Source organism: Notolepis coatsorum, assembly GCF_963971535.1.
Source record: "Notolepis coatsorum genome assembly, chromosome: 1".
NCBI classification, from domain to species: domain Eukaryota; kingdom Metazoa; phylum Chordata; class Actinopteri; order Aulopiformes; family Paralepididae; genus Notolepis; species Notolepis coatsorum.
The window spans coordinates 164808360-164825262 of NC_140165.1; the positions used below are offsets into that span (position 1 = coordinate 164808360).

General features: G+C 42.5%; 1 protein-coding gene across 1 annotated transcript in view; it reads left to right on the plus strand.

Annotated features, from left to right (window-relative positions):
• The window catches only part of LOC311223399 (glypican-6-like), a gene marked incomplete at its 3' end in the record, with an annotated part of 851697 nt that extends 835462 nt beyond the window's left edge, over window positions 1-16235 (plus strand). Inside the window, exons 9-10 of the mRNA XM_084308187.1 lie at window positions 13662-13837; window positions 16024-16235. Coding sequence (XP_084164313.1) covers window positions 13662-13837; window positions 16024-16235 — 388 coding nt within the window. The remainder of the gene's footprint in view (window positions 1-13661; window positions 13838-16023) is intronic.
• Between the last annotated feature and the right edge of the window lie 668 nt (window positions 16236-16903).

Here is a 16903-nt window from a genome sequence, read left to right on the forward strand (position 1 = left end):
GAATGTATATACACAACATAGGAAATGTAAATCCCGGACGGTATTTTATTCTTAGGCTTATTTTATTCTTAGGCTTATTTTATTCTTTATTCTTAGGCTTATTTTTATTCTTATTCGTGACTTTGTTTTGTCTACCTAAATGTTTACTGTGAGTGATTTGTAGTGCCAAATTTCTCTCGGGATGAATAAAGTATTTATATTCTAAAAGACAGTAAGTAATTTCAGATATAGTTTGAAGAGGTGTGTTTTTAGTCACAGGCAGAAAATTGGCCACGTATTTTATTACTGGAGCGAAACGCTTGGCTAGAATTGATCTATGCCTGCTTGTGTCCTTCAGATTTTGAATTACTGCCTGACAGCAGTGCACACTCTATCCCCAATGTTGAACAGACAATGGTGGAAATTAATTCAAATAAAATACTTAAAAAAAAATTAAATGTAGCTTGGCACTCAAAATACTGTTAACTCATTCTGCGCCATTGCTTAATGCGCCAGAGGGTGCTAGTACGCCATCGCTTTAATCAATGGGGGGACTGCGAGATTTGCGAGTGCTTAAAATATATCTTATATTATAGCTATGGGTCTAATACCCCCGTCGATTGTCAGTGAGTTGCTTTCAGTCAACATGTACGAAACGGATTGTTTCTTCATCCGTACATTTCCGTTTTATACCGTTTTGAATATGAGTATAGTTTTGGTGATACTTAGGAAAAGACGCGATAATAGCCCTTTAGTGGAATACACTAAACACGTTGTAATTTTTAGCCTGATTATCGAATCTTCCTGAAATCAACGCTAGATTATCATTATTATCATTCCTCATGCAAGAATGAAATGGCGGGGCTCCCCCCGCCACCTCCTGCACTCAACGGTAAACAGCCACACACACAGACAGCATTGATCGCGGTAGAAAGAAATATCAGATCAAGTTCAAGTTCTTTAATAGTTGTCATACAGAAGTACAGAATACTTTCATACAAAATGCTTCTTACTGTTACGCTCCAGAGACTGTGCTAGACAAGATAGTATCAAATAACATAATAACATAATATAGCATGAATTTAGAAGAAGAAAATGAGGTCACAGTGTTCGGTATAGACATATGTACAATGTTCTGAGTTACCATATAATATACAATACACAATACTATGCAGTGTACTAATGTACAGTACTATCTAGTGCAAAGCAGAAATGGGATGAGGTACAATTTTAGGTACAATTTACAGTAAAGTGTACGAGTTGTAGTGCAATCCTTCATCCATAAATATAAAGTGTGGGGAGTGGGTGCTACAGTGTGTTTGTTTAAAGTGGGTGTGTGCTATAAAGTGTGTGGAGTGGGTGCTACAGTGTGTTTGTTTAAAGTGAGTGTGTGCGTGTGGATGTGTGTGCTATGTGCGTTTGGTGGTTGTTGTTGTGTAGTGTTCATTCATTGTTCGTTTAGCAGCCTGATGGCCTGGGGATAGAAGCTACTTCTGAGTCTTTCTGTGCTCGCCTTGAGACTCCGGTATCGCTTGCCTGACCGCAGCAGTTCAAAGAGGCAGTTGTTCGGGTGACTGGAGTCTTTAATGATTCTCTTAGCCTTGCCCTTGCAACGCTTGTAGTAAATGTTCTGGAGGGTGGGGAGCCCCCCTCCAATTGTGCGTTCGGCTGCACGTGTCACTCTTTGTAGTCTGCTTCGGTCTTTTGCAGTGCTATTCCCAAACCAGGAGGTGATGTTGCCGGTCAAGATGCTCTCTATTGTACATGAGTAGAAGTTCTTAAGGATCTTCTGGCTGACTTGGAACTTCCTTAGGCGCCTGAGGAAGTAGAGGCGTTGTCGTGCCTTCTTCACCACACTGTTAATGTGTGTGGTCCATGTCAAGTCCTCGGATATGTAGGCTCCGAGGTACTTGAAGCTGTTGACTCTCTCAACCGGTGCCCTGTCGATGCTGAGGGGGCTGTAGTCCTTGACCCCCGACCTCCTGAAGTCCACAATCATCTCCTTTGTTTTGCTGACGTTCAGGGAGAGGCTGTTTTCCTGGCACCATCCCGCCAGGACCTTGACCTCTTCCAGGTAGGCCCTCTCGTCGTTGGCAGAGATCAGGCCCACCACCACTGTGTCGTCAGCAAATTTGACGATTGTATTGCTACTCCGCTGAGCCACACAGTCGTGTGTGTACAGGGAGTAGAGGAGGGGACTCAGAACACAGCCCTGGGGGGCCCCTATGTTGAGGGTGATGGATGAGGAGGTGCAGTTGCCTGCTCTCACCACCTGGGGTCTGCCAGTCAGGAAGTCCAAGACCCACTGGCAGAGGTCATAGCCCAAGCCCAGGTCCCTGAGCTTGGCTATGAGTATGGAGGGGACTATGGTATTGAATGCCGAGCTGTAGTCGATGAATAGCATTCTCACATAGTTCCCCTGCCTCTTGTCCAGGTGTGATGCTGCTGTGTGCAGCACATGGGATATGGCGTCCTCCGTGGACCTGTTGGGGCGGTATGCAAATTGCAGGGGGTCCATGTTGATGGGGAGGGAGGAGCAGATGTAGCCCTTTACTAGCTTCTCAAAGCACTTCATGGCTATGGAGGTGAGAGCTACGGGGCGGTAGTCGTTGAGGCAAGCAGGCTTGAATTTTTTGGGTACAGGGATAATAGTGGACTTCTTCAGGCAGGTGGGGATGACAGCCTGTTCTAAGGACAGGTTAAATATGTCAGTGAATACTGGGGCCAGTTGGTCGGCACAGACTTTTAGGACGCGGCCGGGGATGCCGTCCGGACCTGCTGCCTTCCTGATATTCACTTTTTTAAAGGTCCGCCTCACCTCATGCTCTGTTACCCTGAACACTGCGCCTCAATGCAAGATTTTATATATAGTGTTCTTACCTTGTCTCTGATGTAATGCAAAAGAAATAATCCAATTATCTGATCGCCATTCCAAATACTGCTTGTGGAGGTCCGTCCCACATTACAGAGCGTTACACATGAACGGGCGGGCGGGGTTAGTGTACCATGCCATCGTTGTAAAGGCCTGCATCGTCTGAGTATTTAAACCCTGCCCGCACGGCTCAGATCGGCCCTGAAAAGAGTGGAAGGCGGCGGTATTTGCTCTTTTGCGAGCTCAGACCCATTCCCAATGATAACATCAGGCTGGATGGATTAAAATGAATGGATATAGCTAATAAAAGAAATAACGATTAAAACCCGACTTTTCTCCTGATTGGCGAGTTAACCCGACTTTGGCGAGTTAACCCGACTTTTTCCGTGATTGGCGTTGAATGAGTTAAGAATGCAGATCCTTGGCCTGCTCTCATCCTATGTGTGACGTTTTCTCCAAATTGGATGAGAACTGTATGAGTCATAAAATGACATAAAACATAAAACAAGCATTAAAAAAGATAGCAGCAAGGTAAAGCAAATCACAGTTTTTCACATTAGGATCTAACATCCCAATAGGCCTCTCTGTTTACGGGTTGATTCAGTTTTAAAATAGGCAGTAATACAAATTCTAAAATAGAATAGACAGAGTAAAAAAGTGCAGTAAAATAGTTAATAAAATTATTCTCTGGGCATAAGATAAGGGAGGATTCTATAGGTATGTGGTCCAGATTTACGATAAAAGTATGGAGAGAGGTCCAGAAAGAGTTCAGGTTGCCTCTAACATCTGGCCTGACCTCAATTGGTTCCATTGGGGACTTTACACCATCAACTTTGGATGCAGGATTCAGTGGATGGAGGACAAAGGGTCTGAAATTTGTTCACCAACTTATTCACTCCAGCCAGCTTAAATCTTTCGAACAACTCAGAGTGGAGTTTAGCCTTCCTAGTACTGACTTTTTCAATTTTCTCCAATTAAGGAATTTTTTTGAGAATCAGGAAGATTTGGACAAAATTCGACACCTTTCTGCAATTGAACGTTTTATAGTCTCTTAGCATGCGCCGACCCGCATATGGGACGTTTTTAGGACGATTTGCCCACCGGCACTTTGGCGACCCCTAGTGGCTCGGGTGTGCATATTTTGTAATGCAATATATATATCGAATTGAAGGCTTATTTGTTGCCTGTTGAAAGCGACAAAATCCGACAATATCCGTTCAGCGGTTCTCGAGTTACATGCCGGTATTTGAGGCTTGTGCAAAGTACATGGTATTGCGCAAAATACCACTCCCGACTCTTGGCGCAGTAGCTCCGTCAATCTAGATCCGATCTCGAAAATGATTGTGGATCCTTGTAGCCAATGAGTGTGGCTTATCAATGAAACACCACGTGGGGATGTATGAATCTAAAAAACAAACAAAAACTAACGAGCGAAAACAGGAAGAGAAAAACAGACGAATGAATTGAAGTCTATGAGAAAACTCACTCCTAATCACTCATTTCTGAATGGATCTTTATGAAATTTGGACATGTACTACATAAGGCTTCAGGCTATGGGTCCGTAATCCGTATGGATTTGTAAGCCATACCACCTTCTGGGGAAATACTACCTCTGGACTACTAACCACAACTCAAGTTCAGACCTATGTTACTCTATTACGTTAACACTAAAAGTGAATTTTTTTCTGGAATCAGAAACTTCAGAATGTCATCTTTCAAAAGAGACCAGGTTTGTGCATGTGCTATAAGTATAAATGTATTTGTGAGGGCTGGAGGAATTCTGCATGCAGCCCAACGAGGGGGCATGCCGTTTTTCTGCTTCACGCACCTGAGAGGAGTTTGCAATCAGCTCGGGAGAGTACTAGTATTGCAGACTCCCCTCCACTCCTTGTCGGGTCGTTCTTGTTACTACCATCTACTGCCGCGTCTCCGGCGTGAGACGTCGTGCCACGCCTGTACATCACCACCTGTTGCCGTTTCGTGGAGTGGGACACGTCTTCGCTCTCTATTACTCCACGGGAGGATCCCAGTGTTCCCACTCCAGATGTCCTGCCGGCTACTTCCCAACTCCCTCTACATGGACCCGTTCCTGGGGTGAGGCTCGCCATCGCTCTCTATTACTCCACGGGAGGATGCCTGTGTTCTCACCCCATTCCCCTTGGACCCCCTGGTTGCTGCGCTGCCCGTCGGCAGCATTCTGGTCGGGAGGATGCCCGTGTTCAATGAAGAGTCCTGTGTATTTTTGCCCGTGTTTCTGGAAGATTTCCTGTGTACCTCGTTGCCTGTGTGCTAGAGGATTCCTGCCTGTGCGCCCCTTAAAGGCACAGTGCCGCGTTTTTTTGTGTTCATGGACTTTGGTGTTTTTTTCCCCCTTAAAGGCTGAGTGCCGCTTTTTTGTATATAATAAATCATGCCCTTGTTTTGGCTAACTCTGATTACCTGTCTGTGTCGTGCAATTGGGGTCGCATTACAAACCATAACAGTATTTGTATAATGTTGTTTTGGTTTGCAAAAAAAGTATGCAGTCCTCAAGTTCAAGTAAAAAGAATTGCCACTTTTCTGCCCGCTTGATAAGAGGTATCCAAATTGATGCTCCAATACACATGATTTTTTCTAAATTATATCCAAATCTACTATCAATGAACCCCAATGACTCACTATATATTAAGTTGAAGTGAGAGGCTAAGCTCCAACAGGAGATCACACAAGAAGAGTGGTTCAGTGTTTGTACTGAAGCACATAAGGTGACTAACTCTAATTCCTAGAAAGAATATAAATGGAAGGTCATTAATAGGTTTTTCAAGACTCCCTTATTGACTGCTAAAGCAGGTACGACCCCCACAAGCGCATGCTGGAGGGGATGTGGTGAACAAATAGGTAACCATACCATACCCATATTTTCTGGACATGCCCAAAACTATGCCACTTCTGGGATGATGTCTTCAGGGATGTAAAAAAGGTATTTGACATGGACATTCCACAAGATTTAAAAACTGCCATCTTCGGAGTCATACCGGAGGGCATTGAGGGTATGACAAATTTGTATCTTCTTCAAATACTGTTAACTGCTGCCAAGAAAATTATCACAATTAATTGGTTGAAGTCCGGTCCCCCAACCAATGGTTAAACAAAGTTAAAGAAATTCAGGACATGGAGAGGATGACTAATCTGGTCAGGTTGCAAGGTGAACAGTTCGATAGAAAGTGGGTTTGTATAAATTCACCGTATTATTTTTATTTTCATTTTATAATTTTCTTTCATCTTATTTCTCATTCTATTGTCATTTTCCTTTTAAAATTGTTTGATTTATCTCACCATTAATACTTACCTAATCTACATGTGTTTTTCATTCCTTCAACACACAACTATGATTGCATCTAAACTGTAACTACTAACTTTACTTTTATATCATTATTATTATTATTATTATTATTATTATTATTATTATTATTATTATTATTATTATTATTATTATTATTATTATTATTATTATTATTATTATTATTATTATTATTATTTCTTAAATCTGTCTTTGTTTCAACACTTACTGGTGGTTTTCATCCACACATGTAGTATATTCTGTCTTATCTGTTTTTAAGTTTCTCCCATGCCCCCTCCCCTTCCCCAAACATAGCTGTCTATTAATGATACAGCAGTGGCGTCGCGTGGGTAAAATAACAGGGGAAGCCAAAAAAAATTATTAAAAAAAATGTATTAAATATTTTTATTAATATTTTTTTTTATTTTTTTTTTTAAGTCAAGTAGTCACCATGTACACTACAGTATGGCTCGGCGGCCAGTCAAACTTTCTTAACAGATTGCAGAATGGGTACAATACAGTACGGCTCAATACACACAATTGTATAAGGGGATGCAGACCAGAGAAAGACGTTTGTCTTGTTTACATCAGGGTCCCCCATTTTCAATTCATACTAGTGACATTTATGACATACAAGACATCATGACATCAAATATACAGTACTGTTACCCCTAGATCCTGACAGAGTATATACATATGATGGGGAGGGGACTGTACATTAGGAGGGGGTGGGTGGGTGGGAGAGAAATATACATACGGCCGGTGTTGTTTTCGAGGAGGGACTCGGGAGTAGGATTCCGCAGAACACCGGGAGAGAATATGACTGTCTATTAGACAAACGTGACAAGACAAACGTATTTCTCTGGTCTGCATCCCCTTAACAATTGTGTGTATTGAGCCGTACTGTATTGTACCCATTCTGCAATCTGTTAAATAAAGTTCTCATTCATTCATTCATTCACGTGTCTGTTGCGCCGCGCGCCCAGCCATCAGAGCGCTCCTACTGTAAAATGCGGAAGCAGTCATTTCAGCCTCAGTTTTACTCGTTTATAAAAATGATTTAAAATGTTTATTAGCAACGCCGAGCTTTCAAACCCCGCCGCATCTGTGTGTGAAACCCTAATGGAACGCTGGGTACCTTTGACATTTATATCCGATATATTTTGGACCCACCGCTAGCTTTTAAGCAGTGCTTGATGGTGCACATTAACCTGGCTACTACGGAGGAATAAATTACTGCGTATTCCAGCCCCTGGCTTGCATTGCAGTCATGAAAGGGTATACAAGCTTGCCTGATAACGTTAGTTAGTCCTTAGTCAGGCTGCTCAGTTCTTACCTGGTCAATAATGTGGTCCTCCTCTTGCCAGATAGATTTGTTAAATCATAATATCCACAGTGGTGTGCTCTGCGCTGGTCCTCAGTACTAATGGGATGTCACGTTAGGTAGTCAGGTGGAAACGTGAACTTCTGACCTGCCCCGCCTCCAGGTGGAACATTATGCTGAACGTCTTCCTCCCAGCTCCGTTTTAAACTTTTAGGGTGTGGCACAGTGGCAGTCAGCTCGAATCTGATTGGCTAGGATCGGATTTGGAGTTTGGACTCACTCTATAATGCTGGAAGCCTGGAGAAAGAGACCTACCCACTGCCTCTCTCCTATACTAGCTGCAGTAGTGAGCACAGTCTGACAGTGTGTTAGAGGGAGTGAGAAGGAGAAGAGGGAGACATTAAAAAAAAAAAAAAAAAAAACACAGATGCACAGATGAAAAAGAATGTAAACTATATTAATTTTTTTTTTTTTTTTTTTTTTTTTTTTCATATTTCATAATTTGATATGAATTGATATGAATATAGGGAGGCATGGCTTCCGTTGGCTTCCACAAGGATTCGCCACTGTGATACAGTACAGGCATGCTGGTAATAGAATAGAATAGAATAGTATAGAAATACTTTTATTATCCCAAGGGAAATTTGACACTGCAAATCGCTCAACATTAAACATTTAGACAGAACAAGTCACGAAGAAGAATAACAAAACAAATTGCCTAAGAATATGAATAGAATAAAATAGAATACAAATAGAATAAAATATAGGGCGGCCGGGTAGCGCAGCGGACTAAGTGTCTGTCTACCACAGTAGAGACACTGGTATCGAATCCGGCTGTCAGCGGTGCCTCCGGCTTGGCCGGTCGTCATACTGACACAATTGGCAGTGTCAGCGGGTGGGAAGCCGGTGGGTGGTTTCCTGGTTGTTGTAAACAGCGACTCCTACAGGTCGGTCAGGGCGCCTGCAGGCCCTACAGAGAGTGGTGCGCTCAGCCAAGCGTAACACGGGTATTGCACTACCCCCCCTGCAGGTTCTATACAACAAGAGGTGCAAATCCAGAGCCTGCAGGATAATGAAAGACCCTCACCACCCCAATAACAGCCTGTTTCAGCTGCTGAGGTCAGGCAGACGCCTGCGAACCCCAGCTACTAGGACAGAGCGGCTTAGGCTCAGCTTCTTCCCCCAGGCCATCAGAGCCATGAACAATGAACATTGAGTGCTCAGAACATTGAACTATCCACACACAAGCACACATGAACACACACACGACACGCACGCTGTGCACGCTCACACACGAGCAGCCACTTAACACTTTAACATGAGCGGGCACACACCCATGTCGCACACACGCACACTTATGGCCAAAGGAAAGGACACTTTAAATTAGAATAACAGGAACAGTGTATTGCACTACCAAAGCTAACTAGCATGTCCCATATGCTCTGTAAATAACTATGTACAGATACCGAGATGTCACTCCATGTTACCTGTTACCTGTTTACTGCACAATGTTGTTTTTTCATTTTTTGATTCTATTATATGTTGTACCACTGTATTGCACATCGTTGCGGGCAAGACCACCCGCATTTCATTGTATACCTGTATGCCGTGACAATTAAAACTCTTGACTTGACTTGACTTGACTGCACAGCAAGGGAAGAAACTGGTGAAGATAGTGTGATCCTCCAACGCGTTACACTTCACCAATGAGATTCCGCGCTGTCAGGTGAAAAGAGGCTGCTGGCTGTCTCCTATGTATCGGAGGAAGCATCTGATAGACTTCAGGGCTCCCTAGACCGGCAAGTAGGGGGCAAATGCGTGCAACGACCAGGAAGGGGAGGGGGAATTGGCATAAGGACTAAATTGGGATGGGAGAAAAATACAGAAAAATAGGAGGAGAAAAAGTGGATAAAAAAAAATAGAATAAAATATACAGTAAATAAATACAGTAAAAATATACTGAAGTCTACAGTAGGTGTAATATTGCACAGTAATTGAGAATATGTTGTAAAAGGTATTTGTATATCTGTACTGTCAAAATTTTTTACTGAATAAAAACAATAAGTAATTTTTTTTTATAAAATAGAATAGACCGTAAAATAATAATAATAATAGACAGTAAAATGACACAGTACTGCAGTGCAATAAAATAGTTCAATCAAATAAAATAGCCCTCACTTACAATACAATAATAAGTGTTGATGTAATGAGTCTATAGCGGCATAACAGAGCAGCGCATCGCTCTTAACACTTTATAGAACATTTAAATCACATCCCTACCAAGTAGTCACAAATTAACACATGAAGCGTAAGGGACATCCAATGTTGTTGCTTTAGTGATCTATTGATCACGGGACTTGAAACCACTGTCTTGTTGCTTTAGGACTTTAAACCACAATTTTGTTGCTTTAGTGATCTATTGATCACAGGACTTTAAACCACCATTTTGTTGCTTTAGTGATATATTGATTATAGGACTTTACACCACAAATGTGTTGCTTTAGGAATTTAAACCATTATTGTGTTGCTTTAGTGAACTATTGATCATGGGATTTAAACCACAATTTATTTTCTTTAGGACTTTAAACCACTAATATGTTGCTTTAGGACTTAAACAACACTATTCTGTTGCTTTAGGGCTTGAAACCACTATTTTGTTGCTTTAGTGATCTATTGATCACAGGACTTTAAACCACTAATTTGTTGCTTTAGGACTTTAAACCACTATTTTGTTTCTTTAGGACTTGAAACCATTATTATGCCATTGTAAGATAAGATTATCCTTTATTAATCCCCTTGGGAAAATTCAGGGATCAGATATTATTATAACCTTTCCAATATATTAGCTATTCTAAGTTACATGTTATACACAAGATAAATAATAATAATAATAATAATAATAATAATAATAATAATAATAATAATAATAATAATAATAATAATAATAATAATAATAATAATAATAATAATAATAATAATAATAATAATAATAATAATAATAATAATAATAATAATAATAATAATAATAATAATAATAATAATAATGTCAAAAGAAGGAACATTGTTTGTGCTTACCAAACTCAAGCAGCTCTTGGAGGCCGATGGATGTTTTAAAGAACATCATTTTTTAAAACATCCATCAGTTTCCAGGAGTTGGGAATTTTTCTCCCTTACTAATCGTTTCCAGTTCACACACCTCGGTTGAAAGACAAAGTTGCAAAAGATCTTTTGTTTCCATAGCCTACCACGCCCAGAAATATACAAGCCGAAAGGTTTTAGTTGATGCATTAAAGGCCAACCTTTTCCATTTGACACCGGAAATGCCACTCTGAAAGAGTTAAAAAGGTCCACGCACGAATAACATGCACGCGCGAATCAATAAAGCGTATCAAACGCCGACGTCACAACAGGTGTGGCTTGCATATTAATGAGCCGAATCTAATGTTGCTTTTCCACTAAAATAAAGTACTCAGTTTGTCTCCGTGTGGGGAGGCGGGGCTGCTGGTGATCAGCATGAGAGCTCCAGAAATGTCACGTGAAAAACTGCAGACCACTGATTGGTCAGAAGAGAGACGCGTCACTGTTTGGGGAGTCTGAACGAAAACAGAACGCCGCCGCCATCTTTATGTCTTATGTATGTTTGCAGCAAGAAACAAGTGCAATAAAAAAGGATACAGTCACTGTGTATTCTGCCTCATTTATTGATGAAACAAAACCGACATCAACACAATTTGCCACCGAGCGGAGAGTTTAGTCTGACAAAAAGATCGCTGATTAGTTACGCTTGTTGTTGGGGGTTAGGGACGTAACGTTAGTTAGCCTAATGCTAACGTTAGCAGATAGACACGAGAGGCTAGGTAACGTTAAAGCTTGTAGAATAGACACAATGAGGTAACGTTAGCGTTAGCATAATAGACACAACGAGAGTCTGGTTAATGTTGTTATTTGTGTGCCCCCGTCCCCGCGGAGGAGCTTGTGGACTCGACAACAGCGGCGGCCGCAGGGCGCCGGAGCCCGCAGCGCTAGTTAGCTCATAGCTATCGTGTAACACTAGCCTTTGCGGGCTCGGGCGCCCTGCGGCTGCCGCCGCCGTCGCGTCCATGGGCCCCCCGGCAGGGCATCCGTGGGGACGGGGTGTACAGAGAGGAGAGAACCATTTTGGGTCGGCCGTTCATGCCGGCCAGCGAGCCGGATGTCGGGATATGTTGTTAGCACAATAGCTACCAAGCTAAGCTATGTTATCTACTAACGTTATAAACACAATATGTGTACAACGACACAATGATTTACATTATTACAAATATGGTAACGTGGTTGTGGCTTTTACAAATAGTGGTTAGCTTTAGAGATGGATGGATGGCTATTATGGAGCAATAGTGAGGTGAAACAGATACATTTCCATTCGGCTAGTAGTAGCAAGCATATATCTATGGTAGCAAGGCTCTCTGCCTGCCACTAGCTGTGTGACTCTCAGCGCCCCCTGGTGAGCCCCCTGTTGTCCTGCACCTGTTGTGACGAGATTACACGCGCACGTTATGAATCATTGATTAAAATATGCACGTGCGTGGTGATTGTGTTGGGCAGACAAAATGTTTGATAAAAACGCTAAAACTGGGTCAATTTCAATACTTTTTTTCCCCTTCTTCATGAAAGCCACTGTTGGCCTAGTCCACATTGTTTATTGAACAAAAATACAACGTGGAGGTTGACCTTTAACTAACCTTCTTACTGTCTTTTTACTATTATGTACCTTACTATGATACTATACTTAATACTACTACCTAGCATGCTAATAATCTATACTACTATGCACACTAAGGCTGCGGTTAGACTGACTGATGTTTTCGTTTTGTTTTGAAGATGAGTTTCGCTTTTCCAGGTCGCAACGTAGTGGCAGCCGAGTTAGACATTCGTTTTGCCTCCTGAGCACAGTGATGTACAATGCCAAAGCAGTAGGTGGCAGGTGGCGAACATGAAGGCAATTTTCAACCAATCAGAACTTGAATGAGGACACTCCACATCCTGTTCAAAATCTCAAAAGCCACCATTTTTAAATGCCTCCGCGAGCCATTTTAGCCAATGAAGCATTATTTTTCAGCAAGAAATAAAGTGCAATAAACAAAAACTGATACATTCACTGTGTTCTGCCTCATTTGTTGACGATTTGTTGATGAAACAAAACTAACATCAACACAAGTGACCACCAAGAGCGGATAGTTTAGGCTCAAAAAAGATCGCAGAATTTGTTAGCTTACATGCTAACGTGAATGGAATATAACAGTATAGCATTGTGGCTAGCAGCTAACGTTAGCTCACATCAGTTAGCCAGCCAGCACCAGGATGATATCGGGAGCTATCAGTAGCTAGATAACATTAAAGACAACGCCTTGTGTATTAAACAAAGGTGAATAGATGACTGGGCCATTTTGTTTAATGCTTGTTAAGATTGAAAGAGGAGCTCTGAGCTAACAGGGTCTGGTAGCTAACGTTAGCTCACGTTAGCCAGCTGCTCATGCAATCGTTAATGCTAGCAGAATGAATGGATGTAAACTTTATTTAACATATTGCAGAATGGGTACAATACAATACGGCTCAATACAAACAATTGTTAAGGGAATGCAAACTGTTTTAGCTTGGACTGGGGTCCTTATAACAATAACTTGACAACACATGGTAGCTGCAGCTATTTGGGACAGCTCTGTTGTCACCGGACGTTGGTGAGGGCACGCAGATGTCGGTATCTACTGCGCATGGGCGTTGAGCAACAACGGCTCGGCGCAGATTACACGACACGTTGTCTGCGAGTTTTGGCGAGGAAAACACCTTTTCAGCGTTTCCGCTAGGGCAACGCGTTTTCCTGCCAAAACGGCATTTCTATTTAACAGGGACAGCAAACGTATTCAAAACAGCAACAAAACGAAAACAAAAACAGTCTGTGTAACCATGGCCTGAGTGTTACACTCAAGTTTGACACTATTTGACAAACAATGACACTGATCCGTAGCTGCCAGAGATGTCCTCCTCCTGCTGAGTTATTCACAATTTGTAAGTCGCTTTGGATAAGAGCATCAGCTAAATGACTAAGTGTAAATGTAAATTTGAATTCGAATTTAATGTTAATGGTTAGTGTGAAGACATTTCACAGGTGCTTGTCTATTCCCGGTTAGATATTTCCCCGAAGTGGTGAAGGAGGGTCTGACCAACCAGCTGAACAACCCCGAGGTGGACGTGGACATCACCAGGCCAGACACGCTGATCAGACAGCAGATCATGGCCCTCAGAGTCATGACCAACAAGCTCAGGAACGCCTACAATGGAAATGACATCTATTTCCAGGACTCCAGTAAGTTGTGCAGATGTTTCACGTATTGGGAGTGTAGAGAAGTTGACTAGAAGGGAATTTACAAAGTGGTTTTCATTAGGGACGAGCAAAACTCACACAATTACTGTTCCATAGTCACTGGGAATTACACACACACGGTATGCTTTTATATATACACTTTTTATATATGTATAGACATACATTAATACAAAAAAGTTACTATACACACATATATTTTGTATTATTATTCTCCCCCCATAAAAAATACATATATATTTATATATAACTTTTATTATATAAAATGAGTAAATGAGCTCTCAGGTGTTAACGGTTGTCACTCAGCCTCCTACAGGTTCCTGTAACACGGCGACGTCTCATCAGGAGAGTAAATAGCAGTGTCTGGAAGAACAACCCGCTGACAGGCGGTGGCGGCTATATTTAGGTCTTAACAGATTCCCAGCCAAAAATATTGGCCGCCAATCGAATAACGGCAATAAGGAGTTTACTAGTTTTTTGGATTGTTATTTTGTTTATTCGCTATATCTATTCATAGCCGCAGCCTCTGGTATAGTCTTCAGACCCTGTCTGAGCTGGCAGACGGTCAACACCGCCCTCTACTGCCAGGTGGAGCTATTGCATCTAATTGAAAATGGGTGTTTTAGGAGGCGATCTGAGCCGGGCGGGGTTTAAATATTCAGACGAGCCACTTCTATACAACAATGGCATCAGTAACTCCGCCCGCCCGCCCGTCATTGTGAAACGGTCGGTAGTGTGGTGCGGACCTCCACAAGCATTATTTGGAATTGCGATAAGATATTTGGATGATCTCTTTTGCATTACATCAGATACAACGTAAGAACATCATATATGAATTTGATCGTTGATCTGACATTTATTTCTACCCCGATCGCATCTATCTGTGTGGACCGGGTATGGCTGTTTACCATTGGCTGCGGTGGGGGGGGGGGGGGGGGGAGCGCCCCGCTACGACGGTCATTTCATGTATGGACGAGGAGACATAATAGTGATAATCTAGCGTTGATTTCAGGATGATTAGATAATAAACCGAAAAATTACAACGTGATGACTGGATTACAGTCAAATGCATTTTTCTCGCCTTTTCCTGGAATTACTGAAAAACACCCAAACCATACTCTATTCAAAACGGTATAAAACGGAAATGTACAGATGAAAAAACAATCTGTCTCTGGCATGTTGACTAGAAGCAGCTCACTGAGACCCGACGGCGTTATTAGACCCATAGATATAATATAAGATATATTTTAAGCACTCGCAAATGTCACAGTCTAAAACTATATCCATTGAATAAAGACCTGGCAATGAATGGGGTATCAGCGCCCCCTGCTGTGGCGGTCAATGTGTTAAGTGCTAAGAACCTGCTGTCCTCTGATTTCTGAGGATCCCCTTGTGTCGACGACACGTGTCATAATTATGTTCTTGAGACGTGTCTTACACCACAGATAGCCTACATCGTGTCGCATCGTAGGTGCAGGAAATTGTGCTTGTCTTTGTTACATTTAAAAAAAAAAATACATTTAGTTATTTAGCTGACACTTTTATCCAAAGCGACTTACAAGTTGTTATTATTGCTGTTTGCATACCATGGCCACATCTACTTTTGTGTACGTGTGTTTGTGTGTGTGTGTGTGTGTGTGTGTGTGTGTGTGTGTGTGTGTGTGTGTGTGTGTGTGTGTGTGTGTGTGTGTGTGTGTGTGTGCGTGTGCGTGTGTGCATCTGTGCGCATGTGTCTGTGCGTGTGTGTGTGTTTGTGTGCATGCATGTGTGTGTTTCTGTGTGTGTGTGTACAAATTGTTATTATTGCTATTTGCATACGATGTGCTTATGCTTTTTTGTGTGTGTTTGTGCATCTGCGTGTGTGTCTGTGTGCGCCTGTGTGTGTGTTTGTGTGCATGCGTGCATTTGTGTGTGTGTGTGCATGTGTGTTTGCGTGTGTGTCTCTGTGTGTGTGTTTGTGTGCATGCACGTGTGTGCATGCATGCGTGTGTGTCTGTGTGCATGCATGTGTGTGTGTGTTTGTGTGCATGCGCGTGCATGTGTGTGTGTCTGTGTGTGTCTGTGTGTCTGTGTGTGTGTCTGTGTGCATGCATGTGTGTGTGTTTGTGTGCATGCGCGTGCATGTGTGTGTGTCTGTGTGTGTGTGTCTGTGTGTGTGTTTGCGCGTGCAGGTGACGAGGGCAGCAGCTCCGGCAGTGGCAGCGGTTGTCCAGACGGCTGCACCACAGAGTTTGTCTTCGCGGCCTCAGAGGCTCCGGTGGTCGGCGCGGACAGGAGCGACGAGCGTGCGGCGGCGGCAGGCAGATCACCGTCCCCCGGACCCTCCCTAGCGCCGGCGGCGGTCGCCCTCATGCTCCTGGTGCTGCAGACGCGGTGGAGATAATACCTGCATGTGGCCTGACCGAGGAACCTGTGTACTCTTTACTCTACAGTATATCAGCAAGTTCTAATGCTGTTTAGCGTTCCCTCACTGGACACGTAGAAGCTCCCGAAATCTCGTAAGAACGGCTACCAGTAGGACTGGGAGCGGCTATAGTGGTACGGCTGGGAACCAGTGCAGTGCTGCATCCTGCTTGTCTCCCCAAAGAGTACTTAGCTTTCAAATTTTTCCGAACATGCTTCGACAAGTAAAAAAAAAAAAAAAACATCTGAAGATGCTTATGTCAATGATTATTCTTTTCTTTTTTTTTAATAAATGATAATCTATTTTTCCTTTTCCTTTATATGAAAAAAGAAAACCTGTTGATTTTGTTCCTTCAATCACCCCCAGGGAAGAAAAGAGAGTTTTACTGAGCGTGCACGGCGACGCTGTCGATGAGACGTCGTTTCCCTGCGGGCTCTGCGGTAATTGGGTCGCAAGCATCGCAGTCATGTCAGTTTTCACTTTATAAAAAGCTACGTTTTCCTACCGTCACTTTTTAAATAAGTGCACACTCGATTATCTCTAACTTACACGTCTTACTAAGAGAACTAATTTTGCACACTTTCTTTTGCGTGGTTCCAGGTTTTTTTAAAACCTACTGGAAACATGTACCCCTTATCGAGGTTAAA